General features: G+C 41.4%; 1 protein-coding gene across 11 annotated transcripts in view; it reads left to right on the forward strand.

Moving 5' to 3' along the window:
* celf5a (cugbp, Elav-like family member 5a) overlaps positions 1–22,893 on the forward strand; it is a 187,360-nt gene that overhangs the window by 86,223 nt on the left and 78,244 nt on the right. For all 11 annotated transcript variants that reach the window (XM_026158996.1, XM_026158999.1, XM_026158997.1 and 8 more), the window contains exon 3: positions 22,647–22,695. In XM_026158996.1, the coding sequence (XP_026014781.1) occupies positions 22,647–22,695 (49 nt within the window). The remainder of the gene's footprint in view (positions 1–22,646; positions 22,696–22,893) is intronic.

Consider the following 22,893-nt stretch of genomic DNA (forward strand, 5'->3'; position numbering starts at 1 on the left):
GCTGGTACCTCTGAAATTTTAATTAAGCTCTCTCTTTATTTCTCCTCCACAGCCAGACATTGTGGTTGAGCATTTAGGCAGTCGGTGGAACAATTTTTTCCCTCAATAAAACTTAAGCCTGTGATGGGATAGTGGGGAGCTGTGGGTTTGCGTTTAAAGGAAGCAGCCTATTCCCCGCGCACTCTTATCACCTGCCTCACTCATTCCCCATCCTCTTTAAAGCGCACGTGATTTACTGTGTTAATAGTTCTACAGCGTGGTGTCATTGTGGAGTATGTCGAGTGCACAACAGTGTGCTATATTCAGTTTACATGGAAATGTGCACGTTAACACACGAAAGTGTCCACATCAGCATTACCTTTTAAAAGTGAAAATGTAGAATAGTTCACGCTAACACGATTCCCGTCAGGAAAGCATCATGACAAACATTGGTCTTTGACTCCGTGTTTGTTGATGTAGGTTCGTTTTAGCCTTTCATCCTATTTCAACTCTCCAGTTTCACATATTTCACTATAATTAGATGTCAGTTTGTGTGAAAAGAGTTGGACTTGGCCAATGACCAATTTAATGTGGACTACATAATGTTATACAGACCATTTCTTGGATTTAAACATTGATGTAATTAAGCAGTTCTTTACTTTTGGACTTCTTGGATGCCCTTCAAGCACGGTTGCTTCATCAATAGTCCAATTTAAGAACACAAATGCACGTGCATATTTATTTGTTTTAGCTGGTGTTAATTGCACCATGGACCTTGGCAGTATGCATTTTTAAAATACCCACAGAATTGAACATTTTCACTGCTAACAGCTTGTATGGATGTGTATGTGTACCCAAACAAATCAAATTTATTAGCCACTGTTCCAGTGTGATGTGATTTTATTGGCTTGGCAGTTAGGAGGAGATTGGAGAGCAGAGCAAATATATCTGTGAGGAAACTATGAGAATGGTAATGCAGTGTTTTGTGTTTACAGTCATGTTGAAAAGCAAGCGCACTCATTTTTAATTTTAAGGTTTTACATATTAGCATCGACCTCATATGAACAGCAGGGGGACTGGAGCCTATCCCAGGCCTCATAGGGCAAGAGGCAGAGTACACCCTGGACAGGTCGCCAGCCTGACGCAGGCCTAACACAGACAGACAACCATTCAGCTTTAGCTGTTGGACAAATGGCCTTGTAGTACATTTAATTCTAGAATACTTTGGTATACAGAGGAGTTCATGGTCGACTCAAAAACTGCAACGTGTTCAGGTTCTTTGGCTGCAAAACAAACCCACACCGTCATGCCTCCACCACCATGTTTGACCACTGATATTTTCTGGATTTTAAAACCTCCCAAGCAGAGATGGGCAGTAATGCGTTACTTGTAACGCGTTACTGTAATCCGATTACTTTTTCAAGTAACGAGTAAAGTAAGGGATTACTTTTGGATTATTTTTGAAAAAACGGTAATTAGATTACCGTTACTTTCACGTAGGAACGCTGCGTTACTGCGTTACTAAAACCGTGATTCTTTTGCGAGAATGTCTCATGACAGTGACGTAAGCAAGTGCGACATTCCTGACAACAGCTGTGTGCAGATCAACAATGGATCATATATCGAGTGCGGGAGAGAGTATGAGCATGCAGCGTTTAAAGCGTGGAAGTACTGACCTTATTTTGAGTTTGATTCCATAAAAAGTGACAACGTAATGGGAGACTCACAGAGAAACTCGCGGATTCTTCCACTGACCGCCGTGGCACACCTGCACCAGGGTAAACCTCCGCCTACCCCGCTCCTGCTTTACAGGTGAAAATAGAGCAACAGGACCGCTAGTCTTTGACTTTATTTATTTTCTGCTGTGTTTTACTTGCATCTATTTGAAAGACTGAGTGTAAACACAAAAAAAAAAATTATGTGCTGGAATGTGCAGAAAATAGGTTTAAATATTAAACAAATTTCTTCCAGTCAGAGAATGTTGCATATAATTAAATTTTTGCTTGATGCATAAAGTTAAAAGATTAGAACTAATAAAACAAGTTTTAAAAAAGGACTTTTCTATTTGATTACATTTTGTATGATGGGTTATGCAGAAAAAGTAGAATTGGGCTGAAAGATCTATCGCTTTATCACCTATTCAGGTTGTAAATCGTGTTTTTAAAAAGTAACTAAGTAATTAATTACTTTTGAAAATAAGTAATCAGTAAAGTAACGGGATTACTTTTTTGGGGAAGTAATCAGTAATTAGTAACTGATTACTTTTTTCAAGTAACTTGACCAACACTGCTCCCAAGGACCAGATGATTATTTGTTTTTAGTACATCCTGTTACAAAACTCTTTCGTACTTTCTTTTTCAAATGACTAATGTTTCAATTAATATTTTTGTGTCTTTGTGTGCATTTTCAGATATTTTTAGTAACTACAGAATGGTATTTTGGGGTCTGAATCACAAAAATGATAATTCTTTTCAATAGTAAGCCTTGAAACTTGTGCAGGTCCATTATTGATGACACACTAACACAAAGTTTTAAAATGTTCCTTTGAAACTTGTCCTGTGGGATTATCCTCTACTTTGAACAAACTTTAGGGCATGTTAAGATCCCTACCTTGAAAGGGACAGCAAGCAAAAGAAACAAGTTTATTAAAACGGTATTTCATTTTCACAACAAATACAGTATGTGAGATTCGCATATAAATTGTTGCCATCTTCCATATGTATAGCAGATGGAACTATTTGAACACATAAATTATTTACTCAGCTTTAATCCAAAACAGTTGGTTCCAGAAAACCAAATTAGACGTTCCCACACATTTGAGCTTTTAAGATTAAGCATATATAAGAGCGATGCTCTAGATGAAAGATAACTTAAAGATACTGATTTTGATAATGAAATCAGTGCATCATCAAAGGCATCGCTTTCATGAATTAGTTATGGCCAATAAACATGATACACAGTCATTGCAAAGTAAATGCAGTGCAGCGATGTACATAAAAGCTCTCTTTAACATGTTCAGGACTGTCAGTTAGAGGAAGAATAAACATTTTTTTTAAGATTTGATGAAGGGAGTTGGGGGTTGTTTGTTGTTTATGAGACACTTAAAAGAAACATAGCTCCATTTTTTTTTCATGCAGACGAAAAAAGCAATCGCACCAGTCTGTTAGTGCCAGTGGAAAAAGTAAGAAAAAGAAACCCGCTGATTCAAAGTGTACTGCCTCTCTCTCTATTATTTCTGAGTATCAGTGCAAAAGACTGAGCCTGGGAAAATATCCTTTGTGCTTTTATTCTGAGGGACTGACACTCAAACCTGTGCATACCCACTGATGAAAGCTGAAAACTTTTCTCTCATTGAACATCGTTGTAGCTGCACTGAAGAAACCCCACGCTTGATGCTGCGCTGTCAGCATTTAGCCAATTAGCTTTAAGAATAGGTAAACCTATAAGGAGAATGAGCTTTTAAGACAAGAATGATTATGAAACTGTAGTAGGTGGCCTACTATAACCTTATGTTTTAGCTGCTTAAACTGTAACCTTATTGGTGACCATATTTACTTAAATCGAGCTGCTTGTTAACCTTTTAATCTGAATTATAAATGAGCATGGGTTGTCCTCTTTGTGGTATTTTCATGTAATCTAATTTGCCGTAGACAAAATTGCATGGAAATTGGTTTTGGAGTTGACAACACATAGTCAGCAGCTGTTCAGAACTTTTTTGGGGGGGTTGGATTTCTTAAACTACAATGAAGAAGAAAAAAAGATTTACCTATCAAGTGTTTTCAGCTGCTCCCTGTATATTAATCTCATTAGGAGAGTTCTATAGGAAGTGGGAAAGGCACACTCCATTATTTATGGAAGTGTAATTATCTATGGTGTCACAAGCAGGCAGGAATTTACAGGACCCCGGTTCTGCATCAGCACAATGGCTAGCTAGGTAATGAAGCGAACACACCTCCAGGCCCTACAATACACTATCTGATCTGCACCACTGTTTTTAGTGTTGCTTTTTGCTACACTATTTCTTACTATTGCAGTATCTCAGGAATGGTGTGCAAGGTGTAGCTAGTAGGTGATGACTTGCTTGTACTTGTATTTGCTTTATGATTACAAAATAATAATTATAGTTATAATAATGAAAGTTCACTTGAAAACAAGTAAAGACGTACGTCTTTGATAACAGATTGGAAACAAAATTGCAAATATTTGCTTGTTGCAGCTTTCGAAAAAAAAAAATTCAAATTAACTGCAAATTATTTTTTCATTTTGTTTCATATGACTTTAAGCTCGGGTGACCTGAGGTGAATTTACAAATAATTAAAATATCTTTAGAAGCACAGAGATGTTGAAATAAAATCGCTGTTCATTTATTGGGCGTGTATTTTGTGACCCTATAATTTGTTTTTGTTTTGTTTTTTTACATGAAGCACACCATTTTATGACTTATATATTTGATTGAACCTACTTCTTGGGTTTAAAAAGCCCTGATCATATAAAGGCATACAGTTAGAGCTTTGAAATATTTAATGACCAAATAAATGTAAAAAGTTTATCAGGAGAGAAATACAGTTAAGGAGCATTCTGAGGGTATGTCTTAATTATTGTTACTTTATTGTATGCAAAAAAACCCCAGAAACAAAATGAGATAAATAAAGAGAGAGAAAATCTGGAGCAAACACAGAGACAGAGGAATAGAGAAGCAGAGACAGGAGTCAGCCAGGCTGGCACGCTTTCTAACTCTCGTCCAGCATTTGACTGTGTGTACAGACTTAGCAGCAGCTTCCACAGCAGCTGCTGCTGCTGCAACGATGGGGTCATTTACATATAAATGAAAGTTGCCGATCACACGCTGCTGACCCCATTTATTTCAGTGGACAGACAGACGGGCAGGCAAGGCAAGCGCCAGCGAGTTGCCGAATTACTCCAAATTACCACATTTCCATCTCTACATCAGCCCCGTCAGGCCTGTAACCATCGCGTCCCAGTCACTTTTTTCACTGCTCTCTTCTCCCGCATGTACCCACCACCAGGTCTGGAGTGACTCTAATTGGCACTGGTGAATTTAAAGGACCTGTCAGTGGCTGAGGCTGTCACCACCCAGGACAGCACAGCAAAGAAACAACATAGCCAGCGTATCACAGCATGCCACAGCATTGAACAGCATAGCGCAGAAAACAACATAGTCAGGTTAGCATTGCACACAAACAGCAAAGTTTGCACATCACAGTGCAGGAATAACAGAGCTCAGCATAGCGCAGTACAGTACAACATTATATAAGCGACAACTCAGCTCATCGAGCACAAATTTATGCGGGATGTAGCATCCTGTGTGTTCATCTGTCACACACTTTTATTATTTTTACTGGCAAAAAATCTCTTAGGTATTCATTATTTCCTTTATTTTCAATTACAATTCCTATTTCAAGCCCAGTTTTCAGTGTGTCTTTCATCCTCCCACATTTTGCTTCTCTCGCTCAATCATTTTCTCTTCCTGTATTACATTCGTATGTCATTAGTTTGCGTGAGCATCTGGATTTGAATCCTGAACCATATGCCCTATTAGCATCTCTATCTCACTCCTTCCTTACACATGAAACGACGCAAATGTTCAAACACGCACGCAGGCACGCAGGCACGCAGGCACGCACACACACATGCACACATTCGCTCAAAGTACCACAGTCTCAAGGTTTTACAAGACAGATTAATGCTAGAGGCCTGGATGATCTTAATGTGACAGCTGTGTCCTTTCCCGGGCTGCAACCCACTCACACACATACACTCTGGCTATCTCCACACATAGGACGGTGCTATTTTCTTCTACTCTGAAAACGAGAGTGATGAACCTTGCTGTAGGAAGGCAGGAAAAGCTAGTACTTGTAGCGGCATTATTTAGCTGGTAAAGCAGCCTCTCCTCCAACTTATTTGTCTCTTTCCTGTCTCATTCTTGGCTAACCAAGCACGCAACCTTATTAGTTCATTAAAAGGAGTCTGCCGCTTCTGCCTGACTTTGGTATAAGCAAGGGAAAGGGAAAAAAGGAGGAAAAGAAAAGGGAAGGGAGTCAAAACACCACTCTCTAATTACCCAAGATTGATGCATCCAGTGAACATCCTGGTAATCAGTGTTGTTTTTATTTGTTTAATGGTAGGACAGGGATCACAGGCAGGCTGACCCTCTCTGATCATTAACAGAATTAATGCAGGGAGAAGCGCACGCAACTCCTCTCTGCTTGCCTGGTCCGGAAATAAGTGTCAGTGTGTTGGTTTGCGAATGCATGCGTGTGTGCGCGCCTCAGTTTATGTTCGAATTTGTTTACATCATTGAAGACTAAAATGAGCCAGCCAACCATACCTATCTAGATTCACTTGTTGAGATGGATATTATTCTGCATGAGATCACTCCACTGTGGAGCTCATTCACTTGCTACGCGAGTGTAGATAGGTGATTTTACAGGGCTGCATCCAATTAAAAAATACAATTTACTTTCGCTGAACGAGTTGACAGACAAAGCTAAATTTGTGTTAAGTGAATGTTTTTCTATTATAATAAGTTAGGGAACATCTGCTGACCTTATGTGGCACACGTCTTCTAAGTTTGCTGCATTTTTGGTTCTTCCCAGCGCTTCTTGTCAGTAATCCCAGCAGATTAAACTCAAGTCTTTCTCATAGCTTACTAAGAATTACTTTAAGATGGAAACATACATTAATGAGGAGATCTTGTGACCTGAAACAGGGACGGCGTTACTGATGGTGTTTTCTAAACTGCCTGCGTGGGACTGATGCTACTCAGTTCAAACAGCAGTTTAATCAGGATTTTGTTTTCCTTTTTATGGGTATGAGGCTCAAAAGCTCAGTATCTGGCCAGGCTGAGCCATTCACTACTTCAGTGGCTGCGTTGATGTGTTTAGATATCTTAACTGTCCATCTGCCTTTGTCCTTTACCATGTAAACATTAGCAACTTGTAAAATATTCTGTAGCGGCATATGGGTCGCAGTAAAGTCACTGAAAAATTGATGGTAAGCGTAATGGATGCGGCCACTTAAAAAGATGATTCTTGGAGTCGATGGTAATTAATTAACGTACAGTAGCTGTTTTCTGAGGATCTCCAGTCGACCCCCAGGGGCTGACATGCTATATAAATGTCATGACTCACAGTGACAAGAGGAAGAGGATGAGCATTGATGGGCCAATGAGTAATTAAAGTTAGTGTAGAAAATGAACTAAATCTCAACTGTTGACACTGTTTAAACATCTTCATATTTAATCCTGACAGTAATGCCAGTCACACTCTTGGCCAGGATCCATAATGGATAGCCACACGACAAAAATCAAGCTTCAGCGCCAGTGGTAGGTTTCTGAAAAATGTGTCCTCAAGATGACGTGTAAGCATTGATGGAGTGAAAGTGGGCGTGGGTTTAAGATTGAATTCCTTTCTTCATCTGAAGCTCTTAAGATCCTCTCAGACATGCTTGCTCTGGTAACCAAGTCTTCCTCTGAACTCATGACGCGAGTGTGAATATGTAGGCATACAGGTGTTTATACATATTCATAAATGAAAATGTTTCTCCTACGAATCAATGGTTTTGCTACTGTACGATGTAGATGGATGTCTGTGGTGTTAAAGAAGACCTTAAGTTGGATCGATCTTTGAACTGCGAGTGAGAAGAAGATAATTTACAAAATGCAAAAGCATGAGTACAGTTTTAAAGTGACACAAAGACTGCAAGGAACCAAATAGTTTGGAGGAAGATTAAGGAAGTTAAAGGAAGGTGTGTAGCAACACTCCATAACGATCTGTACTTTAAAACTAAGATGCACCACTCTGCTTGTAAACACATTATATTCCGACTTTTGTTCTTTCATTGTTCTCATGCATTTATCAGTAGACACACACAAAGACACAGACACACACTGGTAGCAGAAGAATGTAAAACATGGAGACCTTGAAGGCTTTTTAAACCATGGCTGTCCTACTGTCCTGCAGGCTAACCTCCAGCAGCCCTGGCGATGTAGTGTCAGCAATGACATTGGGATTCTATTAGCAGGTTGTGCAAGGTGCTGGCCCCCTGCCCTGTGGTAAGACCTACCATTGATCTGTCATGGGAGATGGCTGCTCTCCGCTCCCCACTCCCATAGGGCTCAATTTGAACCTTTCCAAAACCCAGGACTGAACCCTCTGCTTGAAATCTACCTGGGGAGCGGAGGGAGAGAGGAGCAGAGAGCTCAAGGTCAGGCGTGACATCGGTGTGCAGATAAAGACCACTTGGTATGGTCGACACGGACCATAATGGCCAGTGAAAAGTGAGGTTATTTGTTATCGATTCCCAATGAGGGAAATCACCAGGTCTATATAACGCTGTTTATGGCTGGGCAGTGTATGTGTGTGTTCGGCAGGGCGGGGGGGTCGATGTGAGGCCAAGCGAACCTTCTGAAGGACGGACGAAGAAATGAAAGTCTTTTCTCTTTCCTTTGCTCTCTCTAGCTTTCTGTTTTGAATGAGTGCATAGTGATCTGCTTTCCCAGCCAGCCTCATTTGTATTTTTACTGAATTACCCCGGATGCGCAACCTGAACCCACTTAAGCATGTCACTTAGCGTTTGTTGAAGTTAGCCTAGACACGGCCCTCATCAGGTTTCAATGAGGGAGGCTGTGGCTAAGTGGCCACTTGTCATGTTTATTTATTTCATTTTTCCAGTTTCCCACATGATGATATGTTTACTGTCCAAGCTGTTTAAAAAGAAAAGCAAGACAAGAGGGAGAGACGTAGCTGATGAACAACGTATAAGCGCCATACCGTGTCATGATGGTTCATAAACCTCTGCTCGTAACTTTTCTAAACCGCTGCTTTAGCGTGGTAGGATTGAGCATGTTCTCTTTAAGTGTAGATGGAGGTTTAATATGCCGGAGAGGAGGTGTTTGAATAATCTTGAATAAAATGTGTTTACATATAGTCATAGAGTCTTTTAATCCTTTTTGACTCACACAATATGAAGCAACACTGAGGAACACAGGGGTGTATGTGAATTAACACTGTGAAAGTACAAACAGAACAGAATATTGAAATTGCCCCCACGGGCGATGCTCGTGTGTGCTGTGGCAGCGAGACACTTCCTGGTGCTGCTCCATTTTATATGTATGAAAATCTCTCACGGATCCATGATATACATTATAGATGAGGGCTCCCATTCTGCACTCCAGTCACTGGAGCAGAATTTTCCATGATATGCACCCCCACCGACACCACCGCCACTGCCGCCCACTCCTCTCCTCTCTTTCTCTCATTTCACTCTCTCTCCATTCATTTCTCCTTCCATATGCCCTCCCATTGGAACATTGTTTCATCCCTCACCAGTTTCCTTTCATCCCTCTCCAGCCCTTTGGTCTCTTATCATTTTATCCTTCCATAAGTCAAATCTTACGTCTTTACTTCCACTCATCCACCCTTCCTTCTTTCACTTATGCCTCCCCTCCCCCCCGTACCATGGAACAAGCAAGTGAGCACAGAACATGTGACCGGAGAGGTGGGAGCCTGCCCGGCCTCCCCCTGCGGTGCCACCATACGTTGATTTGTCTCCTCCGGTTCCATATTGATTTTGTTTTAAACAAGTGAAAAATACAAGAAGAATGAGGTGCCAAAGGTGACATGAAATAAAATAAAATAAAATAAAAAGTGAAAAGGGGAAAAGGGAGGGAGGGGGGAAGAAGAACAAGAAAGAGAAAACAGGAAAGTGTTTCTATGTATCAAATCTATGAGTCGGGTCCCAGGTGGTGCTAGGGTATTATCAAGAGAGACTCAAAACGAAGGGAACAGAAGTGGAAAGAGACTCCTTTTTTGTAAAATCTCTTTTTTTATTCCACCCGTTTACTTTGTGCTTGCAAAATGAGTTCTGGGGTCGGCTATGTGGCAAATGCATCTCATTCTACGTCATGGTACAGTTCCTGCCTTAAAATGATTCTCTGCTTAGTTCAATTTAAGTTGTGCGCAGAATAATCGATCCCCCCATTAATTCTACTTAGCTGAGCTTCACAGTACAAGCCTGGGCTTGACTGGTCCACCAAGGCCAGTGCTGCTGAATGGCTGACCTTTACACGGCTCGGACTGCCATTGATTTTCAGCAGGACTTATTTCATGAACTGGGGGTTGGGATGGGGCGCCCAGATGAAGATGAACTATGAGGTAAAATCACTTCTTTGGCCCTTTCCATTTTCTGTGCACTCTCCTCTCTCCTATTGCTTTCTTTTTTTCTCTGTCCTCGTTACTTTGGAATAAGCACTGTAAACCATATTGGCTGAGGACTGTGGGTGCTATGAGAGCAAATAAAGTGTCGCCTCTGTGGACCCCCGCCCCACCCAACTCCACCACTGCCATGAGTTACGAGCCCACGCGCCAACCCTCGTCTTGATGTGTTTGTGTGTGTGTGTGAGCGTGTTTTCATATCTTTGTGGGACCAGAAATTGGACATTTACTGTACTTATGGGGACCAAAATCCCCACAAGTTTGAAGTCATTTTTGAGACTCAAAATGTGTTTTTTCTGTCTGGGTTACAATTGGGTTATGGTTAGGTTTAGGGTAAGGGTTAGGCATTCATTTTTATGTTTATGGTTAGGGTAAGTGGCTAGGGAAAGCATTATGTCAATTGGATGTCCCCACAAGATATGAATACCCGACGTGTGTGTGCCTGTGCTTTAGGTTCACTTGTGAGTATCTTTGCATTCATTTTTCTGTCCATGCTTGAGTGTATGTAGGTTACATCCTTAAGTGCTTTTGGATCGCTCTCTGAGTGACATTGTCCCTTGGTATTAACACTCAAGAACAAATGCAAAGCGGCATGTGAACTAGTCGTAGTGCTCACAGGACTGCCATTAAAAAAGAAAGAAGTGAGAAAAACAATGCTGACCTAATGGCTCGACACATCATCCACGTTACAAGAGCAGGAAGGTGAGAGAAGAAAAGAGAATGCGGCTCAAATCTAAAGTATATTTTTTTTTATGATTTAAACATTAGATACTGAACAGTGGTAAATATTTAAGTGTCTAATTTTTTTAGACAGATGCGTGCAGATAAACACAACACCAGTGAACAATATAGTAATTGATGAACATTAAACCAACAAGGAAGAAAAGCGTAGGAGGCTTCTGTTCTTTTTCTCCAGTTCATGCAGAGTGCACTGAATGTCTCCCTTTCTCCCTTGCCCTCTCTCTCCGCACCTCTCCCTCCTCTTGGCCTGCAAGAGCTGTATATCAGTGACTGTTGACTGTAAAAAAAAACATATTCAAATTTAATACCTGCTCATGAATACATGCACGCATACAAAAATCCCTGGGCAGAGGGAGGCATGAGAAGCAAGTGAAGTCATGGTCTGTAGATGCTGCTGTAAAAATGGAGGAGGATACGTTATGAGGTTAGCGGTGGGGATGGCAGGGGGGAAGATGCGTAGCATTTTGATGCTCAAGGTAAGGCATCGTAACTGGACAACTGAATCTCTCGCTGAAGCTTAATTCCCTCACACCTCTGTAGATGTGAAAGAGAACTGTCTCTACCATGAAATATTATCAAAGCTAACATATGCTTTTCTTTTCTGTTTTCTTATTTTTGTTTTCTTATTTACCCTGGTCATTTAATGGCCAGTTAGACACTCTGCATTGTTATTTTTTTAGCATTGTCCAAAAAGGACACCAGCCAGCACAACCTAGATGCATACCCCCAGTGGCACAGGACAACCAGTCACACAGCAACCCCTACCCCTAGCACCCGCACCAACCCTGGAAGATTAAGTTGCACCCACCCCAGAGAACTAGGGACAGGGACACAGCAGCGAACCTGCAGGGAAGACTCCCCCACACAGGGCAGCACAGAGTAGGGGGGCAGACCAGGGGAAGGAGAAAAGAAAGGGAGATTTTTGGTGACCCTCCACCAAAGGAGGAATTGTCTAGGTGTCACACCTCAGGCAGCATCTAGCTGTTTGGAAGGTGTACTCGTGGCTGGAAAGAAAACCCTAAATATCTGTGTCAGTTTAGCTCGAATCTTTGGCAGAATTTACAGTTCTTGTGATTCTGGGGCAAATCCTTCACAGTTGTTTGCATTGGAGATTGGGGTTAATGATATTCTGAAATAATGTGCAATACACAGACGTGTGCTTTGTTTCATAGGTCTTTCACTGGGTTTCAGTGCAGTTTAAGGAAACGAAAGAACAAAAGCAATACCCAAAGAATGAATGTAATGCACTGGGCCAGTCTGGACAAAAAAACACTTGGAGCCCTCGTCACTTTTTTAGCTGTTGTGATAACTACCCATAGCCTCAAAGAACATATTCGTCTATGTGTTGGAAAACACAAATCCCTCATCCTTGGTTCCAAGCCACAGCTCACTCTGCAGTGCAACTTTCCCCTGCAGCACCTCCTTGTCTTTAAACCTGAATCTATGCCTCTTTCTAAACTGTGTACAGAAAATGACAAAATTTATTTTATTCCCGCAGCGTCCAAAATTTTGACAGAATTTAGACGCAGGCACACATGCTGAACACTGCCCCAAACTCCATTTACTCACCCACTTCAAACCTTACCATTGAAATAAGCCACACAAGGCCTTAGGAGGCAGTGAGGAGTGGGAGTTGGCAAAGACACTTCCAATGTGTTTTCCGCTCCAGTGCTTCTTGTTCTCACTTCGTCAGAGTGTGTTTGCTGCAGATTTGGAGAAATGGCGAGAGGTCAGGCCAGTGTGCTGCTTGTCTGGCCCCCGGGTTCTGTGCAGTTCAAGGTTGAAGCTGACACAGTGAGAGGGGTCTTTGTGTTTATTTAGCAAACAATTTCACCGTGTTGTAGCCTCAGACTTGAGGGGAGGAGGGAAAGGAGGAGGAGGCGAGAGAGGCTAGAAGACAGGCCCGTTCCCTTTGTGTGGTGCTGAATGCGCTTATAGACAAGCAAGGATTTTCTCTAAGTGTCAGGATGAAACATAAGCAGGCTTTGCAGCCAAGGGCTGGAATGGTGGGAGAGTGATGGGACCAGGAGAAGTCGCAGGTGACAGAGTGCTGTGTGTGTGCATGCGTGTGTGTGAAACACGGGGTATTGATATGCTGGGAATGAAGCTTGGAGCAGATGGACAGAGCAGGCTGGATCTATGTCGATCCTGCGAGTTCTGGCTCCTTGTCACAATCCGGCCTTTGATGGACTAACACAAAAACATACACATGTACCAGGCAACTGTGCCCAGTTGAGATTTTACTAACTTGATAAGAATCCTATTCAGTTGCAAATGGTTGATCATTCTATCGTTAATAACCATTGCATCATACTGAGAGAAGACCAGAGGAGACTTACTATGGTTCATCAGAGAAACCCTCAGGATTCAGGCAGGAGGGCATTTATACTGAAAGAATGTGTGCAGTGAAAGTTAAAGGAGGATGTACTAAGATTCTTCTGAAAACAAAATCAGTTAAAGAAAGTCTTATTAAGCTCTCTTCATTTGTAGATTGGGTTTGTTCATTGGTCTGTTTCATTTCCAGGTTCTATTTTTTAGCCTGTCTCACTGTTTCTGGCTCCTCTCACACCTTTCTCCAAAGCAAAGCCAACATGCTTGGCGCTGTCCCTGTCTAAATCCCTCCTTCCATCTATCTCTATCCTCCTCTGGCTTCACCTTCTGCTGTTCCCCTCTTTTTCTGTGAAGGGTAGCATAGGGAGTGGAGGAAAAATGCAGGTGCTGGTGAATTTCTAATAGGCAATCATAGTGCTCAGGACAAGATTCCTACTGGAGGTCTTGGGACCATTAAAGAAACGTCAACTCGGCATAGGTATGCCAAGAATTATGAGTCAGTGGGCAGACAACACTTTTTGGCACCTATTGGTCAGAGCAGCAGGCCGTAATCTGTCACAATCCTGGAGTTGCTGTGACAGCAGCAGGAGCATTCTGGGCTCAACACAGAGGGTAAAGGAAACATGCAGGAAACATGCAGCTCAGGATGTGTGTGTGCATGTGTGTGCATGTGTGTGCATGTGTGTGCGTGCAATTGGATGGATAGGTGCATTTGCGAGATTTGCAGAACACAGATGCCATAACATATTTGGTACATTTAGGCTTCCATTAACAAACCTAAATGTTTTCAGAATAAAGTCATGGCTTCAAGAGCAGATATTCAGTGTCTGTTTCATTGCCTGAAACATAGCACAGACATGCCAAACGCTATGAAAGCAGGGACAGGGCTGAGGGAGAAGTAACAGCAGCAAATCCAACACATGACCGGGGCTGCTTCAAGTAGTTTTTGCTGTCTCTCCATATCAATAAATCAATAACATAATAATCAATAACACCTAATTAAATGAAAGAATGAACAAGACAGTTATTTTGTTTTTTATTGTTATTAATGAAAATTCTGCTGGACGTAACACCATATGATCTAAATTGAAGTGCATGTGTAGTAATGTGCTTGCATGTGAGCATCCAGGATGTGATTATCTACATCACTACCTTAGCTGTAACTCACTGATGGTCAGGAAAGATGTAATCTTCAAAGCAAATATCAAAGCTGTGGCCAGATAGGAAACATGGCATCGGTTCATAAGGGCACCTTTAAGCATTAAAGCCTCACACAAGTCCACATCTGTAATTCTGTCACGGCACATATCCTCCATCATTCCACTACTTCCTCTCACTCCGGACCCTTTCTGTGGCGCATGCTGGGATTGGCATGATGTCGCCCTTCTGAAGCCACCGGGTTGGGTCTGTCGTCGCGATCTTATCTTTCTAAGGACAGTTCCTCAAAATGAACTGAAGAGAGTAAACCACATGAAACAGCGAGCAGAATAAAAAAGAGAGGGATTCTGTCTGTGTGTGTGGGAGAGATGTGAGCCCACCAAAAGCTTAAGCCTCCAGTGTGCTGTGCAGATAAGATTCATTAGATAGGTTGGTAAATGCAAGAGAGAGGCAAAGCAAGGCAGAGAAAGAGAGCGAGCGAGCGAGAGAGGGAGAGATTGAGCTTGCTGCTGCTCCAGCATTTGTTGACACAGATTTACAATGAGTCTCCCACTGCTTCACGCATTACAGTAACACACCATGTCAATAGCTCTCTGGGCTAGAAAAGCAGCCATGCCAAAGATGTCTGGGACTGATGCCCTTCCCCTGATAACCAAAGTGTGGCTCATAAGTCAGGACGTGTAGGAGAAGGCGGGGTGGGACATGAAAAAAATGTTTCTCTTTTCTGTTTTTAAACACCCTCCCGCCCCACTCTTCTCTCGCAATCTCTCCATCTTCTCTCTCATCTTTTCATTCGTTTTTGCTTTTCTGTCACTTCTCTAAGATCCTTTTCCTCCCCCTGTCTTTCCATCTCCCTGGGTCTCTTACTTTTCTCCCCTTCTGTTTCTCTTTATCTCTTGGACGCCCCGCTACAGGCTCAGTAGGACAGGATTTAGGCATTAGCTCAATCCCCCTATCTACTCCCCCTCATGATTGCACACTGTTTCTATCACCCACATACCCAAGTCCAGTGCACAAGTCTTGTAGGACTCAGAGTCTCTCATACAAATACTGTTAGAGAGCTTATACTCCACAAGGCAGGAAGCCATAATCAACTAGACGGACAAGCGTGGTGTGAAAGCGAGCATGCTTGTGCAGAGGGTTTGAATAGTAATAAGGAAACTCAGAGGTGGATGGTGAGATTTTTATATGGTATTTTGGGCTAATTAGACTCTTTACAGAAGTAATAAAGAGTCTGATCAGAACCAACACATCCACGCCATGCGTGTCTGCTGAGTCATGGGGTGCCACAAATGAGGTAGTTCTGATGTGTGACATTCACCTTCATGAAATCTTGATGAGAGCCGAGTTCTGTTGTCTGTGTAATGAGGGCTGTAGCAGGCAGACAGCTGGCCAACCACTTCAGCTACTAAAGCTATGATAATAGAGAGGGTTGGAAAGTCTTTTGGAAAGCATTCGGTAGATGGACTTCAGGCTGTTTCTGGGAGGCAGTTAGTGTTTTGGGGGAAGAAATAAACAGGAACTTGGATGGCATCAGACAACAGAAGGTCTAATGGTCTTAATCAGAGATGTTGTAGTGGTGCTAGTGGTTATGGTACTACAGATTGCACATGTTCGTGAGTTAGCTGTGGCTTCATTGCTAATTGGTGTATTACAAGAAGAAGCATTCAGTGTAACAGATGGATATTAACAATTTAGTTCCAATATAAGTTGTTCAGCCTTTGTAAAAAAGTAACACTTAATCATACAGCATAAGTACAGAGTAAAAACAAATTGCACTCTGAGCAGCAGTATACATGTTTATCTTTGAGTGCACCTTCACACATGAAATCCTGCAAGAAAATCATAATAAAGCCTGTGTCTTATTTCTATTCAAAGTGAATGTAGATTTATGGAGTAGAACTTTTCTTGCTTACAAATCTGATACCGACTAGCTGAGGTCTGCAGGTGTCTGTCAGTCCATGTCAGTGCCTCGAGCTTAAAATCCTTTTGCTTCTGATAGGAATCCCAAAGCTTATAGTGGCTGCCATCTTCTCAGCACTGACTGATGCTTCTTATCAGGACCACCACACTGCTGCTGCCAGCACATTTCCACATATGGCTAAATTATAAATCATTTGCACAAACATTCTCCCTCATGCATTCAAACACATGTGAGCATTCACGCACGAGCAATACAGGATGAGTATAGTGTAGGCAGCAACGCCTCATTTATTCAAAAGTGTAGTTATTAGTTAAATGCACATGAATATAAACCCATGCATGAAATTCTGTTTATTTAACTGTTTTTATTTAATCCGGTCGTTAAGTCTGACGTCACTAGCCGTGTCTGGGCCTAAACTCCGCTGCCGGTCCATATATCAAACGATCACTATGGCATTACTGAGAGTTGAAAAACTGTCTTAAGTCTTTCATCTTTAATAAAATGATCAGCGTTCTGCTCTACCAGGTGTAACAATTGAGTTTAACATCCAGGCATCCATGAAAACAGAATTTATGACATTTAACGGAGTTAGAAGTTAGCAGGAAGTTAGCTCGCTAGCTTCTATCTAAATACAATATAGCATGTCCTGACTGCGGGGTTTTGGAAACAAATTAAAACGTACAGCTCTGTTTTCACTTCCAACATAAATGAAAACAGAAAGCTAAACAGCAGTGACGTTTGTAGGGTTACTGAAGTTTGGCTAGCTGGTATATAATGATGTGCTATGTGATCGCTAGCGACACAGCTATGTTAGCATAATATAAACAAGCTAACTTTTTTTTCACTCGATAAAAGTTAACTTGAGTGTTCTCGGTGGTCAGGAACAAATGTAATCGCATGGCAGGATGCTGTAAAAGGACCAAACTTCAGCCAGGAGAACAACTGATCCATCCACAATACGAGGTTATTCATTCATATACTGCTGCATGGGCTGGGCTGTAGTTACATCCTAAGGTTTTAAAAACTGAGCTTAAATAAATGATTAGCGGTAATAAAAGCCGAGGGAGGTCAACAGTGATCACTGACTGTTTTTAGGAGCTTTTTGAGATTAAATAGAAGAAAATACAAAACATTAAACATATTAACAACACAAAAGCCATATTAAACGCAGACTACTTTAGGCCTGGAAGTAGGATTCGTCACGTCATCACTTAACGACCGGATTGCTATGATTGATGACTGAGTTCATTTCCTGTTTTATTTTGGTAATGAGTTTCCCCTGCGTTTGGCTGTTTTCGCCTGCACCCAATCACATTTTTGTATGTAGGTAGTGTTGTCTCTGTCAGCTGGCGGTCTGGCTTTTTGCCCTTGTGTTCTTTCTGTGGCTATCTCTGGTGTCTTTGTATTGTTTTGTTCCTGGACTTAATAAGTGATTCTTATCTTTCATTCAAATATTCATTTTGTTTGCTACACTCATGAACTTTATATTTGGGTCCATACTTGCTAACATCCAACATCTAATGTATTTGAAATCACATACATTGTGTTATAGGCCCACGGTAATGGGAATATATCAAGAACTTGTGCTAATGGTTGGTGACAAGAAGCAGGGCTTTCACTTTTTTAATAAGTAAAATCTAATTTGTATTACACCTTTCAAGATAAACATGACAAAGTGCTTCCCCCAAGAATGCTACAGCATAAAAACAAAACTTAACCAAAACAAAAATGCACATAAATTATTACTATTGTGATTGCAACGAAGCACTTTTAAAGTGTAAAACATTACACAAAGGCTCTCTGCTGTCATGCTCTCTTCCTCTCTACGCTCTCCTTCCTACTGTATACAGTACAGATTTATTAGCTAGAGCCGGGGGCCCCGGACAGTCACCACTCAGCACTCCCTCAGATCAATAATTGGAAATATTAATTATATCAGCTGAGACGGCCCAGTCGGAAGGGGGCTGTTTATGCTCCTGTTACTGAGCAGTGCAGCACTATGAGCTCTGATGGCCCACTAATGCGTATTAATGATCCCAGAACAAACATTACTCTATATTAAACTGGAACGAAAGCCAGAAGACATCACACATATTATATGGCTGTTAGAGTTATTTTATTGCAGCCCTGTAAGTAAGAGCTGTTGGATAACTGTTTCTAAAGGACTGCTTCTACTGAGGAATTGGCTTTTTAAAAAACAAGACGGGATTTACTGCAGTTTTATTTCTGTTTACTGTTCATCTTTACGTATTTTAGTATTTTATTTAGTATTTATTTATTTATTGTCATTGTCAAGAACAATGAAATTGCGTTTGGGGCTTCCATACAACCCCCCAAAAAAAAAAGAAGAAAATAATAAATACCCCTTAAAACCCAAGTGTACATATTTAACCCAGTGTGACTCCAATGCAATAAGACAATCCTTAGCGTGTATCTCTTTTCATAAATATGAAAGTTCAAAATTTGCACTTGGAATCGCACCAGGTCTTGCGTTATTGTCTCTCCACTGGCCGTCTCTGGGGTTTCACCATTTAAAGAATGGGACTTTGTACTGCTCAATCCTGCTAAACTCTAGTTATGAACTTCCTCCTGTCACAGATAGTGCCAGCAGTAGACTTGAAATCCACCACACCTGGCTGACAAAATCTCAACTACACATCCTTTGACTTTTGTGGTGAAATATAAAATCAGACACTCGAATGGCTCGATCCCAGAGGTGGTTAGGGATTGCTTAAACAGAAACCACACCTGTGTTAGGTGCCATTTTACCAGGTTAAAAAAGTGTCATATGGTACTTGGATATGTGTATCACTTTGTAACAGTATATGTAAAGAGATAGCTGACCATCAGTCTTGTAGACTAATGAACAGAGACAAACCAGCTGGCTGAGTGTGTATATTCCAGGCATAGTGCACACTACATTATGTTCTGCAAGCCCCAGGGTTTCCATCTGACCCTTCTCATAAAACAGCAACATACTAGTGTTAAAAGCTTTAATTCAACTGACTGCGGGCTTAACTGGGCAAATGAGGCGGTTCAATGAAAGCATATAGATTTGTCAAAGCCCTTAGAGCAACACAGTGTGTGGAATGGGAAATGGAGAAAGACCAGGGCGCTTACTGGGAAAACCAGAAACTCTTTTCGCTCGAGGTGGAATTCAAAGAATGTTAGCTAGTTTGAAGATCGTGAAGCAACTGATTGAAGCTTATTTATTGGCTTCAGTCAAACACGATCAGTTTACTTTCACAATCTCCTTGTAATAACCTTTAAGATTCAGAATAAGTAATGTAAAGAAAGAAGAAAGTCCCCATCTTTTCTTCCACACAGTTTAAAAAAACATGTTTAGGACAGAAGGCACATGCATCAAACTTTTATTTTACCGCAAATGTATTTTTACATAATGATGAAATTAGTATAACAATGATTCTGTGGGAGATACAAAACCCATTAAATAAATCAAAATCTTGATTAATGCAGTATGTGGTTGGTTCCCCTTGTAGATCCGGTGATGCAAATAATAATGAACAAATTTAGAAAAAAAATGAATACAAGAGACAAATTATTTGTGCTCCACAATATCAGACATGTAGATATAGCGAGTTTCTCTCCCAGTATTTATTCACATTCAAAATGCATTTTCATCGTTTTGCCAATTATAATTGATGTCCCACAAATATGCAAACAGTACATTTGAGCAGAGGGTAGCCTAGGGAGGCAGGTGGTTAATTTGTGCTGTAAATATACAGTGTTTGTATAATGCAGGTGCTTTTTTTTACCTCTTTGTTTTGTCTTTTTGGGGATTTTTCACAGTGTGTTTGAAAGTGAAAGGCAGGAAAGTGGAGTCAGAGCAGCAGAAATGGCACTCAGCAGAGAGGCAATCTTATCTAAGAGCTGCAGGCATCTTTTTCCTTCACTCTCTTTCTCCCTTCGGCGCTGTGCTTCTCTTATGACTTTCTCCATTTCTTCTTGTCGTTTTCCAAAATCTCACCTATTTTTTTTGTCTGGTATTTTCATTCGAGGCTCTCACTTGATCATTCCCAAATATTTATTAATAGATAAAAGCGAGAAAAGAATCAGTTATTGTTTCATTCTTTATTAGCATGTCAATAATCTGCGAGCTCCAGTTGTTAAAGGGCATAGTGAGAAAAAAATGCCCTAAAGTAGCCGAGTTAATTAATGGTTTCCTTGGCAACACCAGTACTTAATAAATTTAACTTAAGTTACCTTGTCTGTGCATGTGTGAGCAGGCTAATAGTACGGGTGTACAATTTGCACTTAATTTCTGCTGGAATTACACGATTTTCTTTATGTGTTCAAGGGAAATTTAACAAACTGAGAGCCATCAGCTGTGACTGTTCTGGACCATAATGCATTGCTCTCGGGCAAATAAATAGACCATTAAGCTGGCATGTTGGAGGCTGAACAGTAACTAGCTTTAGAGAACTGCCTCCCACACACAGGCACCCTGTAGAGATGGCTGAGATCATAGCATTGTAGAGCCACAGCCGTGGATTTGGCCTCCTCCATCATGCATTTGAACAAAAATCAACTGGCAGGATCGAAGCGTCTTTTGTCCGTTTGACACGTCAAAGGCAAATTCAAAGATTTCCTGTGTTGTTGCGAAGGAGCCGAGGGTTGTTAAGTTATCTGTGAATTTGTCTTGCGGCTGTTTCTTTCCCCGTTTCAGAGGTGTTTCTGTCTCGGAGGTTGCTTTGAACGTGTGCGATAGTATTGCGGTTGACTCTGTAATCTATCTGAACACGCTGTGGAGCAGTGCACCCCGTGGCTTGGCATTAGCATACCGTAGTGCTACTTTGCTCGTGTTATACAAGGAAAAGAAAGCACTTGTAGATGGATAGGGAGAGGGAGAGGAGCCACCCAAGACACGAGGAGCTGAAACCACAACCTTCACAAGGATAACATCCTCTCTGTTTTCCTACAAAGTCTTAGCTAGTTCTAGTTATTATTTACGATGGGTAAATTTATGGAATAATTTCAGCTAGGGAAGGTTACTCAGTTCCTCAAGGTGAAAATGGATACGTTTAGCACTTAATGAATCGGGCCTGGGCCTCTGCCCCATATATCAGCATGTTATTAAGACATTTTAAAATCCCATTATGGTGTTTCTCCTTGAACATGTCATGCTTTTATTGGACTGCCCTGTCTTTAAATCTGACCTTTTCAGCCCTGTTCTGGAATTGAACGGGGGGGGAAAAGATACATGACAGGACGATGGTTCAAAATATACATATCTGGCTATAAAAATATCAGCGCATGGCGGTTTCTTAGTCATTTGACTGCAACACCAAGAATGACAAGTGGTCTTAAAAAGCAGCTACAAATGGTTCAAGAGGTTGCTTTTATATTCCAGTAATCTTGTTACATGTTTGGGCTATTTGTGGTCTCATTTTTTTAATCCAGTCTTTTTGTTCTCACAGTTGTTGCCTCAGTCAAAGTAGGGTGTGATGCTGGCATTTTGACGTGTGCAGATAAATCATCTTATGAGCTTTATGCTCTGCTGCCGTACATATACATATCATATGCACAGGTGGGTGTATAACCAGCATGTAAGACTCATATATTCAATTTAAAAACAGCTGCTGCTGTAACGAACATTTTGGGAATCATAGTTACATCTTTCACCCTTCTTCCAAACAAATCTGCCAAAGTCGGGCAAAACTGTTCAGCTTGAACAACAATAATGAAAAAAGAAGGAGGTAAGATTGGGGAAGGAGGAGAGCGTGACACAAAGGCTGTGATGACAGAGGCATCTAATCCAGGCAATGCCATTCTTATCAGGGTCCAGTGGATTAGAGTGAGCCTTCTAACCAGAGAATCCTTCCCAGCCAGACACTCTCCACAGCCCAAGGGCCTGGATCAATAGGCCTGCATTGATCTCTCCTCCTGTGGCTGGATTCACTTTTATTAGGACTGCCTTGGTCTCTCTCACTTAGACACACATATGCAGCCCTTCAACTTCTCCATGCAGCCGCCATGAAAAATCCCAAATAGGATTGGGTGTGTGTGTGTGTAAATGGGAGCTTAGATTGTTTTGTTTTCACTAAGTAGCCAGCTCCAGAAACACTACAGTATCAAGTTGACTCAGCTGTATGATGGTGTTTAGGTTGCCTCCGCAGCCACGGCACTTTGATCAGTATTGCAGAGTAGCTATTCATATGGGAGCTTGACATCCCTGGTTTGTGGCCTTCTGTTGTAGCAACGCCGGCCCAAGTCGCCACCTCTAACCTCGCTGACACTCTTTCTTTTCTCTCTTCCAGATGACTCGCCCCATCCAGGTGAAACCAGCTGACAGCGAGAGCCGTGGAGGTAGTTGTCTTCTTTTCTTCATCATTTATTCACATCCTTTTTTTTCATCTGCCTTATCTAGGCTAATTCTCTTCATTTCTTCCCCTCTGATCTCATCTGTTCCACTGCTCCAAATGCAATAATAATAACACTCTTCTTTTGTCCTATCCCACTTCCCTTTCCTTCTTGTTGTTGCACTTCTATTCAGTATGGGAGCAA

The sequence above is a fragment of the Astatotilapia calliptera genome, chromosome 23, assembly GCF_900246225.1.
Source record: "Astatotilapia calliptera chromosome 23, fAstCal1.2, whole genome shotgun sequence".
NCBI classification, from domain to species: Eukaryota; Metazoa; Chordata; class Actinopteri; order Cichliformes; family Cichlidae; genus Astatotilapia; species Astatotilapia calliptera.